At 42.3% G+C, this 23,018-nt stretch overlaps 1 protein-coding gene across 1 annotated transcript in view; it reads left to right on the top strand.

The window, feature by feature from the left end:
- The window catches only part of LOC110530309 (pappalysin-2), an 80,886-nt gene that overhangs the window by 32,735 nt on the left and 25,133 nt on the right, over positions 1–23,018 (top strand). The window contains exons 9-16 of the mRNA XM_036985949.2: positions 15,156–15,284; positions 15,867–15,952; positions 17,875–18,071; positions 18,200–18,319; positions 18,653–18,788; positions 19,130–19,304; positions 19,590–19,761; positions 21,994–22,171. Coding sequence (XP_036841844.2) covers positions 15,156–15,284; positions 15,867–15,952; positions 17,875–18,071; positions 18,200–18,319; positions 18,653–18,788; positions 19,130–19,304; positions 19,590–19,761; positions 21,994–22,171 — 1,193 coding nt within the window. The remainder of the gene's footprint in view (positions 1–15,155; positions 15,285–15,866; positions 15,953–17,874; positions 18,072–18,199; positions 18,320–18,652; positions 18,789–19,129; positions 19,305–19,589; positions 19,762–21,993; positions 22,172–23,018) is intronic.

Below are 23,018 nucleotides of genomic sequence, written 5' to 3'. Positions count from 1 at the left end.
TTAAACAAACAAATATGTATTTTTACATAGTTAAAGTTACTTTTCACTTCGTGAAAAATTATCATATGTAAATCTGAAATGTCATAGACTACAAATTGCAAGAACAGATCACTTTACCCCAGTGTTACAGGTTAGAGTGCCTTCAGAAAATATTCACACATTTCCAATTTTTTTTGTGGTACAGACTGAATTACATATGGATTAAATTGAGATTTTGTGTCACTGGCCTACACACCATACCCCATAATGTCAAAGTGGAATTATGTTGATTTTATTTTTTATAAATTAATATAAAATGAAAGGCTGAAATGTCTTTGTTTTGGCAATCCTAAATACGTTCAGGATTAAACTATTGCTTAACAAGTCACATAAGTTGCATGGACTCACTCTGTGCAAGAATAGTGTTTAACACAATTTTTTAAATGACTACCTCATCTCAGTACCCCACACATACAGTGCCTTGCGAAAGTATTCGGCCCCCTTGAACTTTGCGACCTTTTGCCACATTTCAGGCTTCAAACATAAAGATATAAAACTGTATTTTTTTGTGAAGAATCAACAACAAGTGGGACACAATCATGAAGTGGAACGATTAACACAGGTGGATTGTATTATAATTTTGCACGCCCAATTTTTCTGTTTTTGATTTGTTAAAAAAGTTTGAAATATCCAATAAATGTCGTTCCACTTCATGATTGTGTCCCACTTGTTGTTGATTCTTCACAAAAAAATACAGTTTTATATCTTTATGTTTGAAGCCTGAAATGTGGCAAAAGGTCGCAAAGTTCAAGGGGGCCGAATACTTTCGCAAGGCACTGTACAATTTTTTGTAAGGTCCCTCAGTCGAGCAGTGAATTTCAAACACAGAATCAACCACAAAGACCAGGGAAGTTTTCTAATTTCTCACAAAGAAGATCACTTATTGGTAGATGGGTAAAAAAAAGTGTTCATTGAATATCCCTTTAAGCATGTTACAGTTATTAATTACACTTTGGATGGTGTACAAATACATCCAGTTGCTACAAACTCCTTACTAACTCAGTGGCTAGAGAGGAACAAAACCGCTCCGGGATTTCAACATGAGGCCAATGGTGACTTTAAAACAGTTACAGAGTTGAATGGCTGTGATAGGAGAAAACTGAGGATGGATCAACAACATTGTAGTTACTCTACAATACTAACCTAAATGACAGTGAAAATGAAGGAAGCCTGTACAGAATAAAATATATTCCAAAACATGCATCCTGTTTGGCACTAAAGTAGTACAACTTTTTGTCCTTAATACAAAGTGTTATGTTTGGGGCAAATCCAACACAACACATCACTGAGTACTACTCTTCATATTTTCAAGCATGGTGGTGGCTGCATCATGTTATGGGCATGCTTGTCATTGGCAAGGACTAGGGAGTTTTTTAGGATAAAAATAAACAGAATAGAGCTAAACGCAGGCAAAATCCTAGAGGAAAACCTGGTTGAGTCTGCTTTCCAACAGACTCTGGGAGACACATGCACCATTCAGCAGGAAAATAACCTAAAACACAAGGCCAAATATACAATGGAGTTACTTACCAAGACGACATTGAATGTTCCAGAGCTGCCTAGTTATGTTTTGACTTAAATTGGCTTGAAAATCTATGGCAAGACTTGAAATGGTGTCTAGCATTATTCAACAACCAACTTGATAGAGCTTGAAGAATTAAAATAATAATAATATACAGATATTGTACAATCAAGGTGTGCAAAGCTCCTAAAGGTGATTCTAACATGTCCTGACTCAGGTGGGTAAATAATTATGTATATGAGATATTTAAGTATTTCATATTCAATAAATGTGCACTATCTGTTTGTCATTATGTGGTATTGATTGTAGAGGGCTGTGATTGTTATTATTTTTTTATCCATTTTGAATTCCGTCTGTAACTCATATTTTCATATTTTCTTCTGTTGAAGCCATTCTGTTGATGATTTGCTTCTGTGTTTTGGGTTGTTGTTCTTCATTTGGCAGACAGATAGCCTTACATTCTCCTGCAAAATGTTTTGATAAACATGGGAATTCATTTTTTTCCGTTGATGAGAGCAAGCTGTCCAGGCCCTGAGGCAGCAAAGCAGCCCCAAACCATGATGCTCCCTCCACCATATTTTACAGTTGGGATGAGGTTTGATGTTGGTGTGCTGTGCCTTTTTTTCTCCACACATAGTTAAACTCAACTTTAGTTTAATTTGTCCACAGAATATTTTGCCAGTATTGCTGTGGAACATCCAGGTGTTCTTTAGTGAACTTCAGACTTGCAGAAATGTTTTTTTTTGGGACAGCAGTGGCTTCTTCCGTGGTGTCCTCCCATGAACACCATTCTTGTTTAGTGTTTTACTTATCGTAGACTCGTCAACAGTGATGTTAGCATGTTCCAGAGATTTCTGTAAGTCTTTAGCTGACACTAAGATTCTTCTTAACCTCATTGAGCATTCTGCGCTGTGCTCTTGCAGTGATCTTGGTAGGACGGCCACTCCTAGGGAGAGTAGCAACATTGCTGAACTATCTCCATTTATAGACAATTTGTCTTGCCATGGACTGATGAACATTAAGGCTTTTAGAGATACTTTTGTAACCCTTTCCAGCTTTATGTAAGTCAACATTTCTTAATCTTAGTTATTCTGAGATCTCTTTTGTTCGAGGCATGGTTCACATACAGTGAATTGGAATTGTGTGAATAGCAAACTTAAATTTTGTGAGTGTTTTTTATATTGCAGGGCAGCTCTAACCAACATCTCCAATCTCGTCTCATTGATTGGACTCCAGGTTAGCTGACTACTGACTCCAATTAGCTTTTGGAGAAGTCATTAGCCTATGGGTTCACATATTTTCCAACCTACACTGTGAATGTTTAAATTCTGTATTCAATATAGACAAGAACAATACAATAATTTGTGTGTTATTAGTTTAAGCACACTGTGTTTGTCTATTGTCTATTGTGACCAATTTATGTAGAAATACAGGTAATTCCAAAGGATTCACATACTTTTTCTTGCAATTGTATGTTCCAAGCGCAATGCACAACAACAGAGTATCACAACCGTAATGACCATTCATTCACAATTATACAGTTTTGTCCAATACAGTAATACAAATATAATTCTAAACTGTATACCCAATAAAAAAATGTGAGTGTAGTAAATTATCTCAGTTCAGTTCCTACCACGATGCACCAGTCAAATGTCCCTCTATAGAGATGAGGCAACGATAGTGATTGTAGAAGCTGTAGATGATGACCCTCTGTAGGAGGTGAAGTAGTTTCAAGTTTCATTAGTCGTATGGGATACGCATGCAAAACATCGTCCAACGAAATATAAAATGAAATAGTAAAAAAAAAGAAGACGAACATGCAGTAAATGTCAGTAGTATAGATTAAACATAGGAGCATAGGTATAATACAGAAAGGTACAATTAATAGTACAATATTTACACGTGTATTTGGGAAGGGGGATGCTTGTGTGGAGAATCAGAGCAGGTGGTCAGTCCAGTTCAAGTGTTCAGTAGTCTGATGGCTTGTTTCTGAGCCTGTTGGTATCAGACCTCATGCTCCAGTACCATCTGCCCGACAGTAAGGGAGAGAACAGCTTGTTGCTGGGGTGTGTGGGGACCATGATGATGCTGCGTACATTCCTCAGGCACCATTTTGAGTAGATGTCCTGGATGGGTGGGAACACGGTCCCAGTGATGTACTGGGCCATCTTCATCACCCGCTGGAAGGCCTTGAGGTCATGGACGGAGATATTCCCATACCAGGCTAAGATGAAACCAGTCAGGACGCTCTCGGTGGTGCAGTGGTAGTATTTGGAGAGGACTTGGGGCAGCATGCCAAATTTCTTCAGCGGCCTTAGGAAGAGGAGATGGTGTTGCGTTTTCTTGACAAGAGTGGTAGTGGTTTTGGTCCATGACAAGTCCTTGGTGATGTGGATGCTGAGGAACTTCCTGAAGTCAGCAATCAACTCCTTTGTTTTTCTGACTTTGAGGGAGAGGTTGTTTTCATGACACCGCAATTCCAATTCACTTACCTCCTCCCTATAGCCTGACTCGTCTTTGTTGGTTATCAGGCCTACAACCATGGTGTCCTCAGCAAACTTGAAAATGGAGTTGGTGTTGTGCAAAGCCACGCAGTCGTGGGTGAACAGGGAGTACGATAGAGTACAGAGGACACACCCCTGGGGGGGCCCTGTGTTAAAACCTCTTTGAGCTAGGGGGCAGTATTTTTCCGTCTGGATGAAAAGCGGGCCCAAACTAAACTGCCTGTTACACAGGCCCAGATGCTAGGATATGCATATAATGGTAGATTTGGATAGAAAACACTCTAAAGATTCTAAAACTATTAGAAACTAAAATTATGTCTGTGAGTATAACAGAACTTATATGGCAGGCAAAAACCAGAGGACAAACCATCCAGAAAAAAAAACATTTCAGCCCACTACTGTTTCCAATGTCTGTCATGTTTAATATGAAGGGAAAACCTTATAGATTGCAGTTCCTAGGGCTTCCACTAGATGTCAACAGTCTTTAGAAAGAGTTTCAGGCTTGTTTTTGGAAAAATGAGCTAGAATTTGTAGTGGCTCCCATTTTGGCTGTAGTGTTTTCATGCGCGTGGTGTTTTCATGCGTGTTCTTTGTTGTTTATCTCCGGTAAAGACAATAACGTTTCTCCGTCTTAAATGTTATCATTTATATACATATTAGGGTACCTGAGGTTTGATTATAAACGTTGTTAGACTTGTTTGGAGAAGTTTATTGGTAACGTTTGGGATTAATTTTGTATGCATTTTGAAGGAGGGAAACCGGTGGATTATTGAATGAAGCAGGACTTTATCGAACAAAAGGACAATTTGTAATGTAGCTGGGACCTTTTGGACTGCCAACAGAAGAAGATCTTCAAAGGTAAGGCATTTATTTTATCGCTATTTCTGACTTTCGTGGCACACCTGCCTGGTTGAAAAATGTTTTTAATGCTTTTGTGTGCTGGGCACTGTCCTCAGATAATCACATGGTGTGCTTTCGCCGTAAAGCCTTTTTTTTAAAAAATCTGACACAGCGGCTGGTTTAACAAGAAGTTAAGCTTTTTTCTGATGTATTTTCATGAATGTCAAATATGACTATTTCTGTCATTTCAATTTCGCACTCTGTAATTTCACCGGATGTTGTCGAGGTGGGTCGCTAGCAGAACGCCTGCTAGAAAGGTTTTAAGAGTCAGTGTGGAGGAGGTGTTGTTGACAATCCTCACAGCCTGTGTTCTGCCTGTCAGGAAGTCCAGGATCCAGTTGCAGACGGTGGTGTCCAGACCCAGAGCTTTGAGCTTGGTGTTGAGGTTGGAGGGAACAATAGTGTTGAACTGTAGTCAATGGACAGCATTCCCACATAGGTCCAGATGTATTGCAGCCGTGTGAATAGCGATGAAAATGGAAGCTTCCGTGGATCTGTGGCCCATGACCAGCCACTCGAAGCACTTCATGATGACCGGGGTGAGCGCGACGGGGTGATAGTCATTTAGCCATGACACCTTGTTTTTCTTGGCCACTGGGACGATGGTGGCATCTTTCAAGCAAGTGGAGACTACCTGAAAATGTCCAAGAAGACGCCCACCAGCTGGTCAGCACACACTGTGAGGTCGCAGGGATGCCATATGGGCCAGCGGCTTTGTGTGTATTCACTAATTTTCACTCGTTTTCCTCACGTTAGCCTCGGAGAGTGAAAACCCCTGGTCGTCCAGAGCAGTGAGAGTCTATCTGGATGGCTTGGTATTGTCTGCCTCGAAGTGAGCATAGAATGTGTTAAGCTTATCTGGGAGGCTTCGGTGGGCACCGCACAGTCTGAGTTGTCAAACATCAATTCAAGTTTAAGTCTGTATTGTCTTATTGCGTCCCTAATGGATTTGCTGAGCTCATACCAGCTTGCCTTGTACGCATCGTGCACTACTGAGTCATCGGGGTACGTTCTGCTGACATTGAATGCTGCATTATGGGCTCTCAGTATTGTTCATCCAGGGTTTTTGGTTGGGGTATGTCTGGATTGTTATTGTGGGGGCAACCTCATCAACACATTTCCTAATGAAGCCTGTGACTGACGATATACATTCCTGAATGTTGATGGATGAGTCCTGAGTGGATTAATCTTTGGACATAACAGTATTTTCAAAACAATCCAGCAGCATTGAGTCTGCCTCCTCTGTTCAGCGCCACACTATTCTCTTTGTTGGTGGCTCCCTCTTGAGTTGCTGCTTGTAAGCGGGGAGTAGGAACAGAGAAAATCTATCTGATTGGTCGAAGTCGGGGTGGGGATGTCTTTGTACTCATCTTTGATGTTTGTGTATACGTGGTTAAGCATGGCAGATCTTCTTGTGGGGAAGGATACACTGCTTGTGATATTTTGGGGAAATATGTTTTAGAGTGGCTTGGTTAAAGTCACCCTCGACAATAAAGACTTCCTCTGGGTGAGAGGATTATTGCTGGCTAATGATCTTGTACAGTTCGTTGAGTGCTACATTGGTGTTTGCTTGTGGTGGTATGTACACAGTAGAGGTCGACCGATTCATCGGAATGGCCGATTAATTAGGGCCGATTTCAAGTTTTCATAACAATCAGTAATCTGCATTTTTGGACACCGATCATGACCGATTACATTGCACTCCACGAGAAAACTGCGTGGCAGGCTAACTACCTGTTATGCGAGTGCAGCAAGGAGCCAAGGTAAGGTGCTAGCTAGCAGTAAACGTATCTTATAAAAACAATAAATCTTAACATAATCACTAGTTAACTACACATGGTTGATGATATTACTAGTTTATCTAGCTTGTCCTGCGTTGCATATAATCGATGCGGTGCCTGTTAATTTATCATTGAATCATAGCCTACTTCGCCAAACGGTTGATTTAACAAGCGCATTCGTGAAAAAAGCACTGTCGTTGCAACAATGTGTACCTAACCATAAACATCAACGCCTTTCTTAAAATCAATACATAAGTATATATTTTTAAACCTGCATATTTAATTAATATTGCCTGCTAACATGAATTTCTTTTAACTAGGGAAATTGTGTCACTTCTCTTGCGTTCTATGCATAAGAGTCAGGGTATATGCAGCAGTTTGGGCTGCCTGGCTCGTTGCGAACTGGGAAGACTATTTCTTCCTAACAAAGACAGCCAACTTCGCCAAAAGGGGGATGATTTAACAAAAGCGCATTTGCGAAAAAAAGCATAATTGTTGCACGAATGTACCTAACCATAAACATCAATGCCTTTCTTAAAATCAATACACAGAAGTATATATTTTTAAACCTGCATATTTAGTTAAAATAAATTCATGTTAGCAGGCAATATTAAACTAGTGAAATTATGTCACTTCTCCTGCGTTTATTGCAAGCAGAGTCAGGGTATATGCAACAGTTTGGGCCGCCTGGCTCGTTGAGAACTAATTTGCCAGAATTTTACGTAATTATGACATAACATTGAAGGTTGTGCAATGTAACAGGAATATTTAGACTTATGGATGCCACCCGTTAGATAAAATATGCAATGGTTCCGTATTTCACTGAAAGAATAAACTTTTATTTTCTAAATGATAGTTTCCGGATTTGACCATATTAATGACCTAAGGCTCGTATTTCTGTGTGTTATCATGTTATAATTAAGTCTATGATTTGATATTTGATAAAGCAGTCTGACTGAGCTGTGGTAGGCAGCAGCAGGCTCGTAAGCATTCATTCAAACAGCACTTTTGTGCGTTTGCCAGCAGCTCTTCACAATGCTTCAAGCATTGCGCTGTTTATGACTTCAAGCCTATCAACTCCCGAGATTAGGCTGGTGTAACCAATGTGAAATGGCTAGTTAGCGGGATGCGCGCTAATAGCATTTCAAATGTCACTCGTTCTGAGACTTGGAGTAGTTGTTCCCCTTGCTCTACAAGGGCCACGGCTTTTGTGGAGCGATGGGTAACGATGCTTCGAGGGTGGCTGCTGTCGATGTGTTCCTGGTTCGAGCCCAGGTAGGGGCGAGGAGAGGGACGGAAGCTATACTGTTATACTGGCAATACTAAAGTGCCTATAAGAACATCCAATAGTCAAAGGTATATGAAATACAAATGGTATAGAGAGAAATAGTCCTATAAATACTATAATAACCTCATATACTTCTTACCTCGGAATATTGAAGACTGATGTTAAAAGGAACCACCAGCTTTCATATGTTCTGAGCAAGGAACTTAAACATATTGCACTTTTACTTACTTCTCCAACACTTTGTTTTTGCATTATTTAAACCAAATTGAACATGTTTCATTATTTATTTGAGGCTAAATTGATTTGATTGATGTATTATATTAAGTTATAATAAAAGTGTTCATTCAGTATTGTTGTAATTGTCATTATTACAAATAAATAAATAAATACAAAATTGGCCGATTAATCGGTATCGACTTTTTTGGTCCTACAATAATTGGTATCGGTATCGGCGTTGAAAAATCATAATCGATCGACCTCTAGTACACAGCCGTGATAAAAACACGTGAATTCCATCTGCAAATAGTGGGTTCAGCATTTTAGCATCAGAAACTCCAGGTCGGGTGAACAGGAGCTCGCAATGTTTTCAACTTCGGTACACCAGGAATTGTTTATGAGGAAACATACACCCCCCCCCCCCCCCCCCCCCCCGACTCTTATCAGAAATTCGAGTGTATTGTCCCTAAGTCATGTCTTAGTAAAATCAAAGACACAGCATTCCCTGATGTCCCTCTGCGATTGATGCCATGCTCTGAGATCACCAAGTTTATTTTCCAGTGATTTGACATTAGCCATCAGGATACTAGGAAGAAGAGGCCACGTAGCCTGTCTTTTCAGCCTAGCTTGGAGTCCCTTTTCCTTCCTCTTCTTTGTCATCGCCAGCATTCTCTTAGGTCATCTCGGCCAGAAGCAACAGGTAGGCCAGCTATGTGGGAAACAAAGGAGGTGTCATGACTGGCCTGTGAGGATCATGTTACAGTGGATCAAAGTTCTGCAGATATATCTCTCCCTCCCGCAGAGGGGGACAGGTATGGAGGCGGGGGATTTTAATGATCTCACGCCCATTGTAAATTATAGGGCAACAGCCCAAATCCATTCTGTTCTCTAATGTGAGAGTCTGGAATGTCTGTGCGCCTTAGGAAGAGTTTACAGCCGAAAAAACTACAGAACATCAAATGAATATACTTTGGGACTATATTTCATCAGCCAAAGTGGTGGTAACAATGATGGATATGATATGAAAATTAAAGTATGTTTTATGATATTATTAAAAGTTAAATTAGGATGTTGTCACGAAAACATTGTATCTTGAAGAGTTTTCATAATGTTCAGTTGAAGTCGGAAGTTTACATACACCTTAGCCAAATACATTTAAAACTCAGTTTTTCACAATTCCTGACATTTAATCCTAGTAAACATTCCCTGTCTTAGGTCAGTTAGGATCACCACTTTATTTTAAGAATGTGAAATGTCAGAATAATAGTAGAGAGAATAATTTATTTCAGCTTTTATTTCTTTCATCACATTCCCAGTGGGTCAGAAGCTTACATCCACTCAATTAGTATTTGGTAGCATTGCCTTTAAATTGTTAAACTTTTTCAGTTCTGCCCACACATTTTCTATAGGTTTGAGGTCAGGGCTTTGCGATGGCCACTCCAATACCTTGACTTTTTTGTCCTTAAGCCGTTTTGCCACAACTTTGGAAGTATTATTGGGGTCATTATCCATTTGAAAGACCCATTTGCGACCAAGCTTTAATTTCCTGACTGATGTCTTGAGATGTTGCTTCAATATATCCACACCATTTTCCTGTGTACATTCCTCCCTCATGATGCCATCTATTTTGTGAAGCACACCAGGCCCTCCTGCAGCAAAGCACCCCCACAACATGATGCTGCCAACCCAGTGCTTCACGGTTGGGAGGGTGTTCTTCGGCTTGCAAGCATCACTCTTTTTCCTCCAAACATAACGATGGTCATTATGGCCAAACAGTTCTATTTTTGTTTCATCAGACCAGAGGACATTTCTCCAAAAAGTACGATCTTTGTCCCCATGTGCAGATAGAGGCAAACCGTAGTCTGTCTTTTTTTATGGCAGTTTTGGAGCAGTGGCTTCTTCCTTGCTGAGTGGCCTTTCAGGTTATGTCGATATAGGACTATTTTTACTGTGGATATAGATACTTTTGTACCTGTTTCCTCCAGCATCTTCACAAGGTCCTTTGCTGTTGTTCTGAGATTGATATGCACTTTTCGCACCAAAGTACGTTCATCTCTAGGAGACAGAATGCGTCTCCTTCCTGAGTGGTATGACGGCTGCGTGGTCCCATAGTGTTTATACTTGCGTACTATTGTTTGTACAGATAAACGTGGTACCTTCAGGCATTTGGAAATTGCTCCCAAGGATGAACCAGACTTGTGGCGGTCTACAATTTTTTTTCTGAGGTCTTGGCTGATTTCTTTTGATTTTCCCATGATGTCAAGCAAAGAGCCACTGAGTTTGAAGGTAGGCCTTGAAATACATCCACAGGTACACCTCCAATTGACTCAAATTATGTCAATTAGCATATCAGAAGCTTCTAAAGCCATGACATAATTTTCCTAGCTGTTTAAAGGCACAGTCATCCTAGTGTATGTAAACTTGTATGTAAACATCTGTCCCACTGGAATTGTGATAGAGTGAATGTAAGTGAAATAATCTGACTGTAAATAATTGTTGGAACAATGACTTGTCATGCACAAAGTAGATGTCCTAACCGACTTGCCAAAACTATAGTTTAGCAAGTTTAACTATAGTATAGCATGACATTTGTGAGGTGGTTGAAAAACAAGTTTTTAAAATTATTATTTTTTTTTTATTATTATTTTTTTTTTAAAGTTGTAAATTTTTTTTTAGCCCTTTTTCTTCCCAATTTCATGGTATCCAATTGTTGTAGTAGCTACTATCTTGTCTCATTGCTACAACTCCCGTACGGGCTCGGGAGAGACGAAGGCTGAATGTCATGCGTCCTCCGATACACAACCCAACCAGCCGTACAGCTTCTTAACACAGCGCGCATCCAACCCAGAAGCCAGCCGCACCAATGTGTCAGAGGCGACACTGTGCACCTGGCAACCTTGGCTAGCGCGCACTGCGCCCGGCCCGCCACAGGAGTCGCTGGTGCGCGATGAGATCCCTACCGACCAATCCCTCCCTAACCCGGACGACGCTAGGCCAATTGTGCATCGCCCCACGGACCTCCCGGTCGCGGCCGGTTACAACAGAGCCTGGGAGCGAACCCAGGGACTCTGATGGCACAGCTGGCGCTGTAGTACACTGCGCCACCCGGGAGGCCGAAAAACAAGTTTTAATGACTCCAACCTAAGTGTATTTAAACTTCGACTTCAACTGTATATGTGATTTACATACTTTATGTTCATATGTATCCATATGAAAGATAATGTTTTGGTGATGATAAGACTGTGATGTTAGTTGTCTAAAGGAGATCATAGTAAATCTTAATACCTTGCCTTGTAACTAGCTACGCCCAAGGGAACCCTGACAGCGTGTCATAAAGACGGAAAGCCGTGTTCCTCAGCTGTTGGATCACCCATCCTACAGTCAGCAAGATGGAATTGCTGAGGACCGCCTCTGAATGAGCCCATCAGTACAGGAGATAACCATGCTAATGATGGTGAGTCTGATGGTGAATTGAAGTCAGAAGATCCCAAAGAGACAGGAGACTTCCTGAGCGATTGGAGTATGATGAAATTGGGAAACCCCTGACAGTCATGTGACCCTGTCTCTTTGGGATCTTCTGACTTCAATTCTGGGATCTTCTGACTTCAGCTGAGAGTCAGGGTACTGTCACGTTCTGACCTTAGTTCCTTTGTTTTGTCTTTGTTTTAGTATGGTCAGGGCGTGAGTTGGGGTTGGCAGTCTATTTGCTTTTTTCTATAACTTGGGATTTCTGTGTTTGGCCTGGTATGGTTCTCAATCAGAGGCAGCTGTCAATCGTTGTCACTGATTGAGAACCATACTTAGGTAGCCTGGTTTCACCTTTGAGGTGTGGGTGATTATTTTCTGTTATGTGTATGTCACCTTTCAGAACTGTTTTGTTTCGGTTTTCCTTTGTTATTTTGTTCAGTGTTGTCGGTTAAATAAATAAATGAACACTTACCACGCTGCTCATTGGTCCGATCTCTCCTACTCCTCCTCAGAGGAGGAAGACAAGTGTTACACCTGCTTATTTAAGATGGTGAGGAAAGCAGTTTTCAAGAGCAACCAGGCATCCTCTACTGACGGGATGAGGTCAATATCCTTCCAGGATACCCGGGCCAGGTCAACTAGAAAGGCCTGCTCGCTGAAGTGTTTTAAGGACCATTTGACAGTGATGAGGGGTGGTCGTTTGACTGCGGATCCATTACGGACGCAGGTAATGAGGCAGTGATCACTGAGTGATCGCTGAGATCCTGGTTGAAGACAGCAGAGGTTTGTTTAGAGGGCAAGTTGGTCAGTATGATATCTAAGAGGGTGCCCATGGTTACGGATTTAGGGTTTTACCTGTTAGGTTCCTTGATAATTTGTGTGAGATTGAGGGCATCTAGCTTAGATTGTAGGACGGCCGGGGTGTTAAGCATATCCCAGTTTAGGTCACCTAACAGTACGAACTCTGAAGATAAATAGGGGGCAATCAATCCACATATGGTGTCCAGGGCACAGGTCGGGGCTGAGGGGGGTCTATAACAAGCGGCAACAGTGAGAGACTTGTTTCTGGAAAGGTGTATTTTTAGAAGTAAAAGCTTGAATTGTTTGAGCACAGACCTGGATAGTATGACAGAATGCTGCAGGCTATCTCCGCAGTAGATTGCAACTCGGACACCTTTGGCAGTTCTATCTTGTCGGAAAATATAGTTGGGGATGGAAATTTCAGGATTTTTGGCCTTCCTAAGCCAGGATTCAGACACAGCTAGGACATCCTGGTTGGCAGAGTGTGCTAATGCAGTGAATAAAACAAACTTAGGGAGGAGGCTTCTAATGTTAACATGCATGAAACCAAGGCTTTTATGGTTAAAGAAGTCAACAAATGAGAGCACCTGGGGAATGGGAGTGGCGCTGGGGGATGCAAGTCCTGGGCTAACCTCTACATCACCAGAGGAACAGAGGAGGAGTAGGATAAGGGTATGGCTAAAGGCTATAAGAACTGGTCGTCTAGTGTGTTCGGAACAGAGAGTAAAAGGAGCAGATTTCTGGGCGTGGAAGAATAGATTCAAGGCATAATGTACAGACAAGGGTATGGTAGGATGTGAGTACAGTGGAGGTAAACCTAGGCATTGAGTGACGATGAGAGAGGTTTTGACTCTCGAGGCACCAGTAAAGCCAGGTGTGGCGGTTGTAACAAAAGCGCTATCTAAGGCATATTGGGCAGGGCTGGGGGCTCGACAGTGAAATAAGACAATCACTAACCAAACAATAGCAATAGACAAGGCATATTGACATTAGGGAGAGGCATGTGTAGCCGAGTGATCATAGGGTCCAATGAGTAGAAATAGATGAGTCAGGGAGCCGATTCAGTAGTTGCTACTACGCTAGGCGAGCTGGAGACACGGCGATTCAGACAGCTAGCTGGCCAGGGCTAGCAGAGGGGCCTCCGGCGTCGTCGCAATGGAAGAGCCTGTTGAAACCACCTCGGACGATTACGTCGGCAGACCAGTCATGATGGATCGGCGGGGCTCCGTGTCTGCAGTAAAGGGTCCAGGCCAATTGGCAAAAGAGGTATTGTAGCCCAAGAATTAGCTGGTGGGAGATTGGCCTAGCTTGAGGCTAGCTCAAGGCTAACTGGTGCTTGCTTCGGGACAAGGATGTTAGCCAGGAGTAGCCGCTCGGATTGCAGCTAGCTCGCTGCGATGATCCGGTATAAAGGTTCAGAGGTTGCGGTAGGAATCCGGAGATGTGGTATCATAAATGCCATTCATTCACAACAATAAAGTTTTGTCCAAAACAGTAAAATAAATTATAATCAACTGTGTACCAAATATTTTTTTTTTACATCAGCCGATGTCACAAAGTGCTATACAGAAACACAGTCAAAAAACCCAAACAGCAAGCAATGCAGATGTAGAAGCACACATACATGCTTATGTCAATATTCGGACTGATTTAAGATTGTAAACATCATGTGCACTTTAGTTATTCATCAAGACAGGCATAGAATTCAGCTAGCATAAAGCTATATCACCAGGATTCTCTTTTCATTAACATCAAAGGAAAAAACATCCAAATTCCCCTCTGGTTCAGCAAACTCTGATTATCTAAGCACTAAATATTCAGTATTACTCAACAACTTTTCTTTCCAGTAAGTTCTCTAAGTTATCAAATTCAATATTTCTAGGTTTCTTTCTGTTTCACAGTTCGTGGGCGCTCTTGCCAAAAGGCAACAGGGAAAAGAGCAAAAAAAAAAGACATTCAGACTGTAGGGGTCACCAACAAACTCCCAACCCATAGGATTAGTGTAAAGAAGTTAGGAACTGTCTTGTTTTGTGAAAACATTAGGAAATGTCTAAAATAGCATGGGATACACTTACTTCACAGGGCGGCAGGGTAGCCTAGTGGTTAGAGCGTTGGACTAGTAACCGGAAGGTTGTGAGTTCAAACCCCCGAGCTGACAAGGTACAAATCTGTCGTTCTGCCCCTGAACAGGCAGTTAACCCACTGTTCCCAGGCCGTCATTGAAAATAAGAATTTGTTCTTAACTGACTTGCCTGGTTAAATAAAGGTAAAATAAAATAAATAAAAATTCACCCATATTATATTTTATTTTGCTGCAAAAAAGTAGTGTGTAGTTCCAGTAGTTAGCTACACCGCTACAAGGCAAAAAAAAGTAATGAGCTACTGAAAACAAATATAGTTCAATTACTAGTCGAACTACATGTCTAGTTCACTACTCCCCAACACTGACAAGAACAATCTGTTTCTTATTGTGTATGTGCACTGTGCAGTGTCCATCTAACCTTGTTGTTCAAAATGGTTGTTGTTAGATAGTACTCTATATCTGTATTAGTAAAGGAATACGTTTCCATGAGACAAGCATGTCATTTGAACAATGTTTACACTTGAATATTGAATGTTTTTATGTGTTCCTACAGCGACATTGTAAAGGACAAGGAATACCAGTACAGAGTTCAGGTGGAAGCAGACGGTCTCCTCAGTGAGCTCTCCCCACCTCTCCTCTACACCCATGGAGCTGCCTACTGCGGAGATGGACTACTCCAGGGGTCAGTCAGTTTACACAGTCTTCACATCACAGATATGTCAGCTTTTCTCTCATCCAATGTAGACAACACCAACAGTAGAATGACAATGTACCTAATGTATTCATCAATTCATACTATTAATTGATACATGGTAAACAAGTCAACCACTTTGTACAGACAGTTTCAAATACACAGGACATGATGTAATATAAAATCCCTTAGAAGATCATGAGCACTAACCTCAAACTTGAGATAGGGATAGACAGGTTAATTAAATTAGCAAGTGTGCACGTCAAGTGGTACCTTAATTGGGGAGGATGGGCTCATTGTAATTGCTGGAACGGAATCAATGGAATGGTATCAAACACAGGTTTCCATGAGTTTGATACCTTTGCATTCACTTCATCCCAGCCATTATTATGAGCCATCCTCCTCTCACCAGCCTCTTGTGATACTCACATAGGTCATACCTGTACATATTGGTCTCATACATATTGGTCTCTCTAGGTGGAGAATTTAGTGAAATCAAAGGATGTTTGTGTGTTGTAATGAAAGTGTATGGCCTATAGAGACAACTGATCCTTGCTGTCTCTCTCTCTGTAGGACAGAAGACTGTGATGATGGCAATCTGTTGGATGGTGATGGCTGCTCTAAGAAGTGCCACATGGAGTCAGGCTTCAATTGCAATGGTGAGTGAAGAACAGACAAGACTGCTCTCCTAATCCTTGTCTCAGTCTACAATCTGTGGACTGACCACAACAGAAGCCCAACTAGACCAAAACGGTAATTGCAAGCAGAAGTTTAAATTCGAATTCGGTCAAAATGCCTTTATAAAGTTGAACACTAGTGTAAGCCAAGACAGGTCACAACTTAACACTTAAGTAAAGAGTCATATCTCATCACACACATTAGCTCCATGCACTGATTTCATATCACAAAACTAATTTGTAGTCAGTCTGTGCTTAACCATCCCAATTTACCCAAACTACATATTATGCATATAATAATCGAATAGAATTCGAAATGAATCCATATGAACTCAAAGACTCCAACAACAGAGATGTGAATTATGAAGTGTATTTTTATTTCCTGAGGTAAGTTTACTACTGAGGCTAGCTTATTTTGATTTCCACAACAACACTGTCAAGCTGACACACTGCCTTTTCTCTGGTTTTCATTCAGAGACTTGGCAAGGTTAAAGTAGACATTGCACACACAGTAACAACAGCTAATGTCAACCTCACATTTGTGGTGTTCTTGTGTCGCCTATAAATGCATCTACCATGCTGGGGAATGCTTTTGTCCTCTTCCTTTATGATCATGCTCTTAGTTAAAGCAATGTGTTTTCTTATTATAAAATGTGTCATTTGGCTCACAATATAGATCATAAGGAAGTAGGCCTAATGGTTACTGAGTAACTCAAATATGTTCATATGTTCTATTCTCACATACTGTATATGTGTATGTCCCAAATGGCACCTTATTCCGTTACAGTGCACTACTTTTGACTAGAGCCTCATGAGTATTACTTCATTAAGCTCATTTTGGGAAATTGTTTTATAACCTCAAGCATCATCAATGATTTACAAGGACAAGACAAGAATTAATGACATACACATAATATGCATATTAAGTAAATAAGTAAGTAGTACATTATAAAGGGAATAGGGTGCCATTTGGCACAGAATTTTGATTACTCAGCTAGGACGTCAACAGATCCTCAACTTCGTCAAGATTGAAAAAAGAAAGCAGCTCCATGAAGGTTCAGAGATGCCGTGACTGGGAGTGTTACATTTTCTTAGGGAACAAACACGACCAGAAGGAAAAAAAACTTTGGCAAAAACAGATTAGAAATTGCAACACTTATAAAACAGAATAATTTCACCATTCAAGATAGCGTCTCACTCTCACTCAGTCATGCACAAATTTGCTTCCATGTTTGGGTATTCTGATGCTTGACAACTCCTACAACACCAGAATGGATCATTAAGTCAATGTATCTGTAGCATGAACATCAACTCGTATTATCCTGAGAGTGATATTGCTGTGACAAACAACTGAAGTAAAAACACATACTGTATATTATGGTCAGCGCACAATTGGCCAAACAACCTGCTATGATGTGGTTTGATTTCAAATTGTCTAGACTTTACTTTTGAGACATAGTTCCTTGGATTAATTATGCCAATTCAATACCTTGTCAGTGACTGAACTCTCTCTTACCCATGCAGCTGTCTGTAACTAACAGACAGGGCCAAGTCCAGCCTCTGATGTTATGCACATCAAGCCCACTCATTATGAATATTTTGTGTATTACATGATGTTTTGCTTTTTTATTCTCTCTGTTTGAACCTTTGTCAGACATCTTTATTATTAAAGCACAGATTTCCAGTTAGGTAATGTTTTATTACGACACCATCTACTTATTGTTATAAAATGCAATCCCCCCCACCAGATTGCATTAGTTCCAAATGGCACCCTATTCCTTATATAGTGCGCTACTTTGGACTTGAGCCCTATGGGCCCTTGTCAAAAGTAGTGCCCTGTAAATGTGTAGTTTGGGACACAGCCTTGTTCACCACATTACCTTTCCCTCCATTGGTTCCCCTAGATGAACCCAGCCTGTGCTACGTGTTTGAGGGTGATGGTGTGTGTGAGGTGTTTGAGAGGGGTTCCAGCGTACAGGACTGTGGTTACTTCACACCTCATGGGTACAGTGACCAGTGGGCTTCAACCGCAGCAGCTTCCTATCAGGATCAAAGCAGCTGCCCTGCCCTGGCAGCCACCGGAGAGCCCTCACTTAGCAAGGTAGCAGTGCTTTACCTCTGCTCTGTCCTTCACCTCCTGGATACTGTTATTTTTCTGTAAATGTGACTATATTGAGTGTTGTTATGGAGGTTTTAAATAATTACTGCATGATCCCCCTTTTATTAAAGCTATGCAAGCCCCAGTACCTGGAGATGAATGAGAAGCCGTCACTTGACATATGGTTTCCATGCACGGCCCAGTCATACACTCAGACCCACTATGGCGAGGAAGACACAGTATGGCTGAAGGTACTCCAGTCCACTAGTTCTCCACAGAGGATGCATGTGGCACCCTATTCCCTTTCCAGTGCACTACTTTTGACCATAGCCCAAACACTATTTGACCCTGTCCAAGGTAATATTCCAACAGTCCTTTGTTATGTTCCAGGGCACATCCTTGTACTTTCTCCCAATTTGTCATGCCATGTTTGTCACAGTTTCTGTTGTTTCTGTTGTCATATTTTCCCCGGTATCATTACCATGCAATCTAATTACCATTGAAGTGGGGAACATTCAGGAACTGATTATTATTAAGTTGAACTCAGTGGGTTGTCGTCATAAAACCTCTAATTGTTGTCCCAGGTGGGATTTGCGCAACCTGGAGTCGCCACGTCTGTCATCATCTATCTGGCCTCAGACGGAGCCTGGCCTGGAGAGCAGTGCAGGAAATCAGTCTTCATCCAACTGTGTGATACTGGTGGCAGAAACCACTCCTTGGGTATGAACTTGAACTAACGACCCTGTTCGTCTTGACAGACAAAAGAGCTGACTGACTGTTTGAATAAACATTTTTCAAGCCAAGATGTCTTCACACATATGTAGCGATAGGGTTATGACTAACAAGTTATTATGGTTGGTTACAATGATGGCCATGTGATATTTAAAGTGTAGTGAGTAAGCATTCATGTCTTATTCCTGTCTCTTCGCAATTCCTCGCCTCCTTCTCAACTGTAGTTGAGGATGAGGTCCCTCCCCTTGGACTTTCTTGTTCAATATATTTTGAGAATATGGAGGAATTGAGGAAAGATTCTTTGAAAAAGGGCCTGTGTCTGTCCTTAGGTTCCTTTGAGCTGTCGTGCCAGCAGAATCCCTTGGTGGTGAACGTGACACACAACCTGAGTCAACCCTTCTTCCTGACTACCGCTGTCATCCTCAACTTCTCCTCACCCTTCGTTGCCGTGACAGGAGTCGCTCTGCGCACATCATGTCACTTCAGCGCCTTTGCCCTCACTAGGTGCGCTGAGGGTGGGGTCTCCGAGGACTTCCACATGCACACACACGTGCACATATGTACATGTACAGACACACAACCAGTCATTCAGGCATACACACAGACATACACAACAATTAACATAGCAGTGCGCACACACACACACACACACACACAGAGTGTGATATGTGTTACCATATCTGTTGAAGATTGAAATAATCAACCAAATTCTAAGAACATTGCTAAACTCATACCCTTCTCTCTGTAATTCTCCTCTCCCTCTGTGTGTGTGTGATTATGGTGGCCTAGCTGTTCACGACGGCCCTGCCAGACGGACACATGCAGTCCTCCTCAGCTGGAGCATGCCTCTCTCACCTGCAGCACCGGGATAGAGAGGACTGAGTCCTCTCACTGCACTGTCCACTGTCATCAAGGTTTTACCCTCACTGTGCTCAGTGGCAAGGGCCATCCACCCTTTCAGGTAAGGACAACACTAGGATTAGACTAGGGTTTTACCCCATAAGGTAAGCACAACACAACACAACTCTAGGATTAGACCAGGGTTTTACACCATCAGGTAAGCACAACACCAGGATTAGACTAGGGTTTTACCCCATCAGGTAAGCACAACACCAGGATTAGACTAGGGTCTTACCCCATCAGGTAAGCACAACACTAGGATTAGACTAGGGTCTTACCCCATCAGGTAAGCACAAAACTAGGATTAGACTAGGGTCTTACCCCATCAGGTAAGCACAACACTAGGATTAGACTAGGGTCTTACCCCATCAGGTAAGGACAACACTAGGATTAGACTAGGGTCTTACCCCATCAGGTACGCACAACACTAGGATTAGACTCGGGTCTTACCCCATCAGGTAAGCACAACACTAGGTTGACAACCCTAGAAGCTCTCTCTATTTAAGCAATTCAGAGCATTATAGAAATCATATATAAATTATACACTGCTCAAAAAAATAAAGGGAACGCTTAAACAACACAATGTACCTACCTCCAAGTCAATCACACTTCTGTGAAATCAAACTGTCCACTTAGGAAGCAACACTGATAGACAATAAATGTCACATGCTGTTGTGCAAATGGAATAGACAGGTGGAAATTATAGGCAATTAGCAAGACACCCCCAATAAAGGAGTGGTTCTGCAGGTGGGGACCACAGACCACTTCTCAGTTCCTATGCTTCCTGGCTGATGTTTTGGTCACTTTTGAATGCTGGCGGTGCTTTCACTCTAGTGGTAGCATGAGACAGAGTCTACAACCCACACAAGTGGCTCAGGTAGTGCAGCTCACTCAGGATGGCACATCAATGCGAGCTGTGGCAAGAAGGTTTTCTGTGTCTGTCAGTGTAGTGTCCAGAGCATGGATGCGCTACCAGGAGACAGGCCAGTACATCAGGAGACGTGGAGGAGGCCGTAGAAGGGCAACAACCCAGCAGCAGGACCGCTACCTCCGCCTTTGTGCAAGATGGAGCACTGCCAGAGCCCTGCAAAATGACCTCCAGCAGGCCACAAATGTGCATGTGTCTGCTCAAATGGTCAGAAACAGACTCCATGAGGGTGGTATGAGGGCCCGACGTCCACAGGTGGGGGTTGTGCTTACAGCCCAACACCGTGCAGGACGTTTGGCATTTGCCAGAGAACACCAAGATTGGCAAATTCGCCACTGGCGCCCTGTGCTCTTCACAGATGAAAGCAGGTTCACACTGAGCACATGTGACAGACGTGACAGAGTCTGGAGACGCCGTGGAGAACGTTCTGCTGCCTGCAACATTCTCCAGCATGACCGGTTTGGCGGTGGGTCAGTCATGGTATGGGGTGGCATTTCTTTGGGGGGCCGCACAGCCCTCCATGTGCTCGCCAGAGGTAGCCTGACTGCCATTAGGTACCGAGATGAGATCCTCAGACCCCTTGTGAGACCATATGCTGGTGCGGTTGGCCCTGGGTTCCTCCTAATGCAAGACAATGCTAGACCTCATGTGGCTGGAGTGTGTCAGCAGTTCCTGCCCGTTCCCCAGACCTGAATCCAATTGAGCACATCTGGGACATCATGTTTCACTCCATCCACCAACGCCACGTTGCACCACAGACTGTCCAGGAGTTGGCGGATTCTTTAGTCCAGGTCTGGGAGGAGATCCCTCAGGAGACCATCCGCCACCTCATCAGGAGCATGACCAGGCGTTGTAGGGAGGTCATTCAAGCACATGGAGGCTACACACACTACTGAGCCTCATTTTGACTTGTTTTAAGGACATTACATCAAAGTTGGATCAGCCTGTAGTGTGGTTTTCCACTTTAATTTTGAGTGACTCCAAATCCAGACCTCCATGGGTTGATAAATTTGATTTCCATTGATAATTTTTGTGTAATTTTGTTTTCAGCACATTCAACTATGTAAAGAAAAAAGTATTTAATAAGAATATTTCATTCATTCAGATCTAGGATGTGTTATTTTAGTGTTCCCTTTATTTTTTTAAGCAGTGTATATTATATGCCCCCTCCACTTTATCCCCCTACACATCAACATTGAATTTGTGAGCATTGTGAAAGTAACATGAAATAGTACTAGCCTACTATGACTGTCGAAATATAGGAATTACTACAAGTAGCAGCAGTAGTAGATATTTATATTACTGTAGTAGTATGCCATAGCACATCAAGACTGTAATATTTATTTATTAATCTCCAATTGAAAGCGAGAAACGGAGCTTCAGTGTGTACATGGAGCATGGGACCGTGTTGTGAGCTGTCAGCCAATCGACTGTGGCCCCCCTGACCAGTCTCACGTCTACTTTGCTGCCTTCAGCTGCCCCTGGGGCACAACATTTGGCAAGCAGTGCTCTTTCACCTGCAACCCCCCCGCCATACTCCAGGGTATGTATGATTAACAGTATGATTAACAGTACAGTTGTAATTATACAAATTGACATACAGTGTGTTGTATTCATAACATTTTATAGGTTTACATGATTATAGGTCCATTTATCATTTTAATGAAGTGGGAATTTGATATTCATTCAGTCTTTTACACAAAATGATTGGCCCAATCTAACATTTTCTCAGAGTGGAAAATAAATTAGCTTGACCATGAGGCTGTTATTGCTGTTTTCTAGTTCACCTGAGGAGTCTCAGTCTATTACCTCATGTTGGTTGGGTGCACAGAGGGGCTTGGAGTCTAGCCTGGCGTGGCATCATGGCGTTAGAGTGCGTCTGTGTTGCTCTGCTTTAACCTATTAGCGGTTGTTGTAAGGCGAGGCTGCTCTGCGGGCCCTGGGAATGAGACTGAACTGAACAGCTTGGCAGTTGATCTTGGTCGACTTCCAGTGCAGAGATGCCTTTAGGCTCTGTGTAAATAGGAAAGTAGCAGGTGACAGGTGAAGAGAGGAAATAAGGCAAACAAGAGAGGGCTTCTAACTCTGGAGTTGCCAGCAGGGCCAAGTGGGGCTCACGCTGGTAAGAACATGCTGGCTTAGAGCCCGCCTGCCATTTCATTTACTGTACCTCAGGGCCCCTGGCTTCTATCTTCTACTACAGGGTTTTACCCCTGGCTTCTATCTTCTACTACAGGGTTTTACCCCAGGCTTCTATCTTCTACTACAGGGTTTTACCCCAGGCTTCAATCTTCTACTACAGGGTTTTACCCCAGGCTTCTATCTTCTACTACAGGGTTTTACCCCAGGCTTCTATCTTCTACTACAGGGTTTTACCCCAGGCTTCTATC

This window comes from Oncorhynchus mykiss, chromosome 8, assembly GCF_057628025.1.
Source record: "Oncorhynchus mykiss isolate SJ-2025 chromosome 8, ASM5762802v1, whole genome shotgun sequence".
NCBI lineage: Eukaryota > Metazoa > Chordata > Actinopteri > Salmoniformes > Salmonidae > Oncorhynchus > Oncorhynchus mykiss.
The sequence above is the reverse complement of the archived record's forward strand: the minus strand, read 5'-3'. Positions and strand labels throughout refer to the sequence as shown.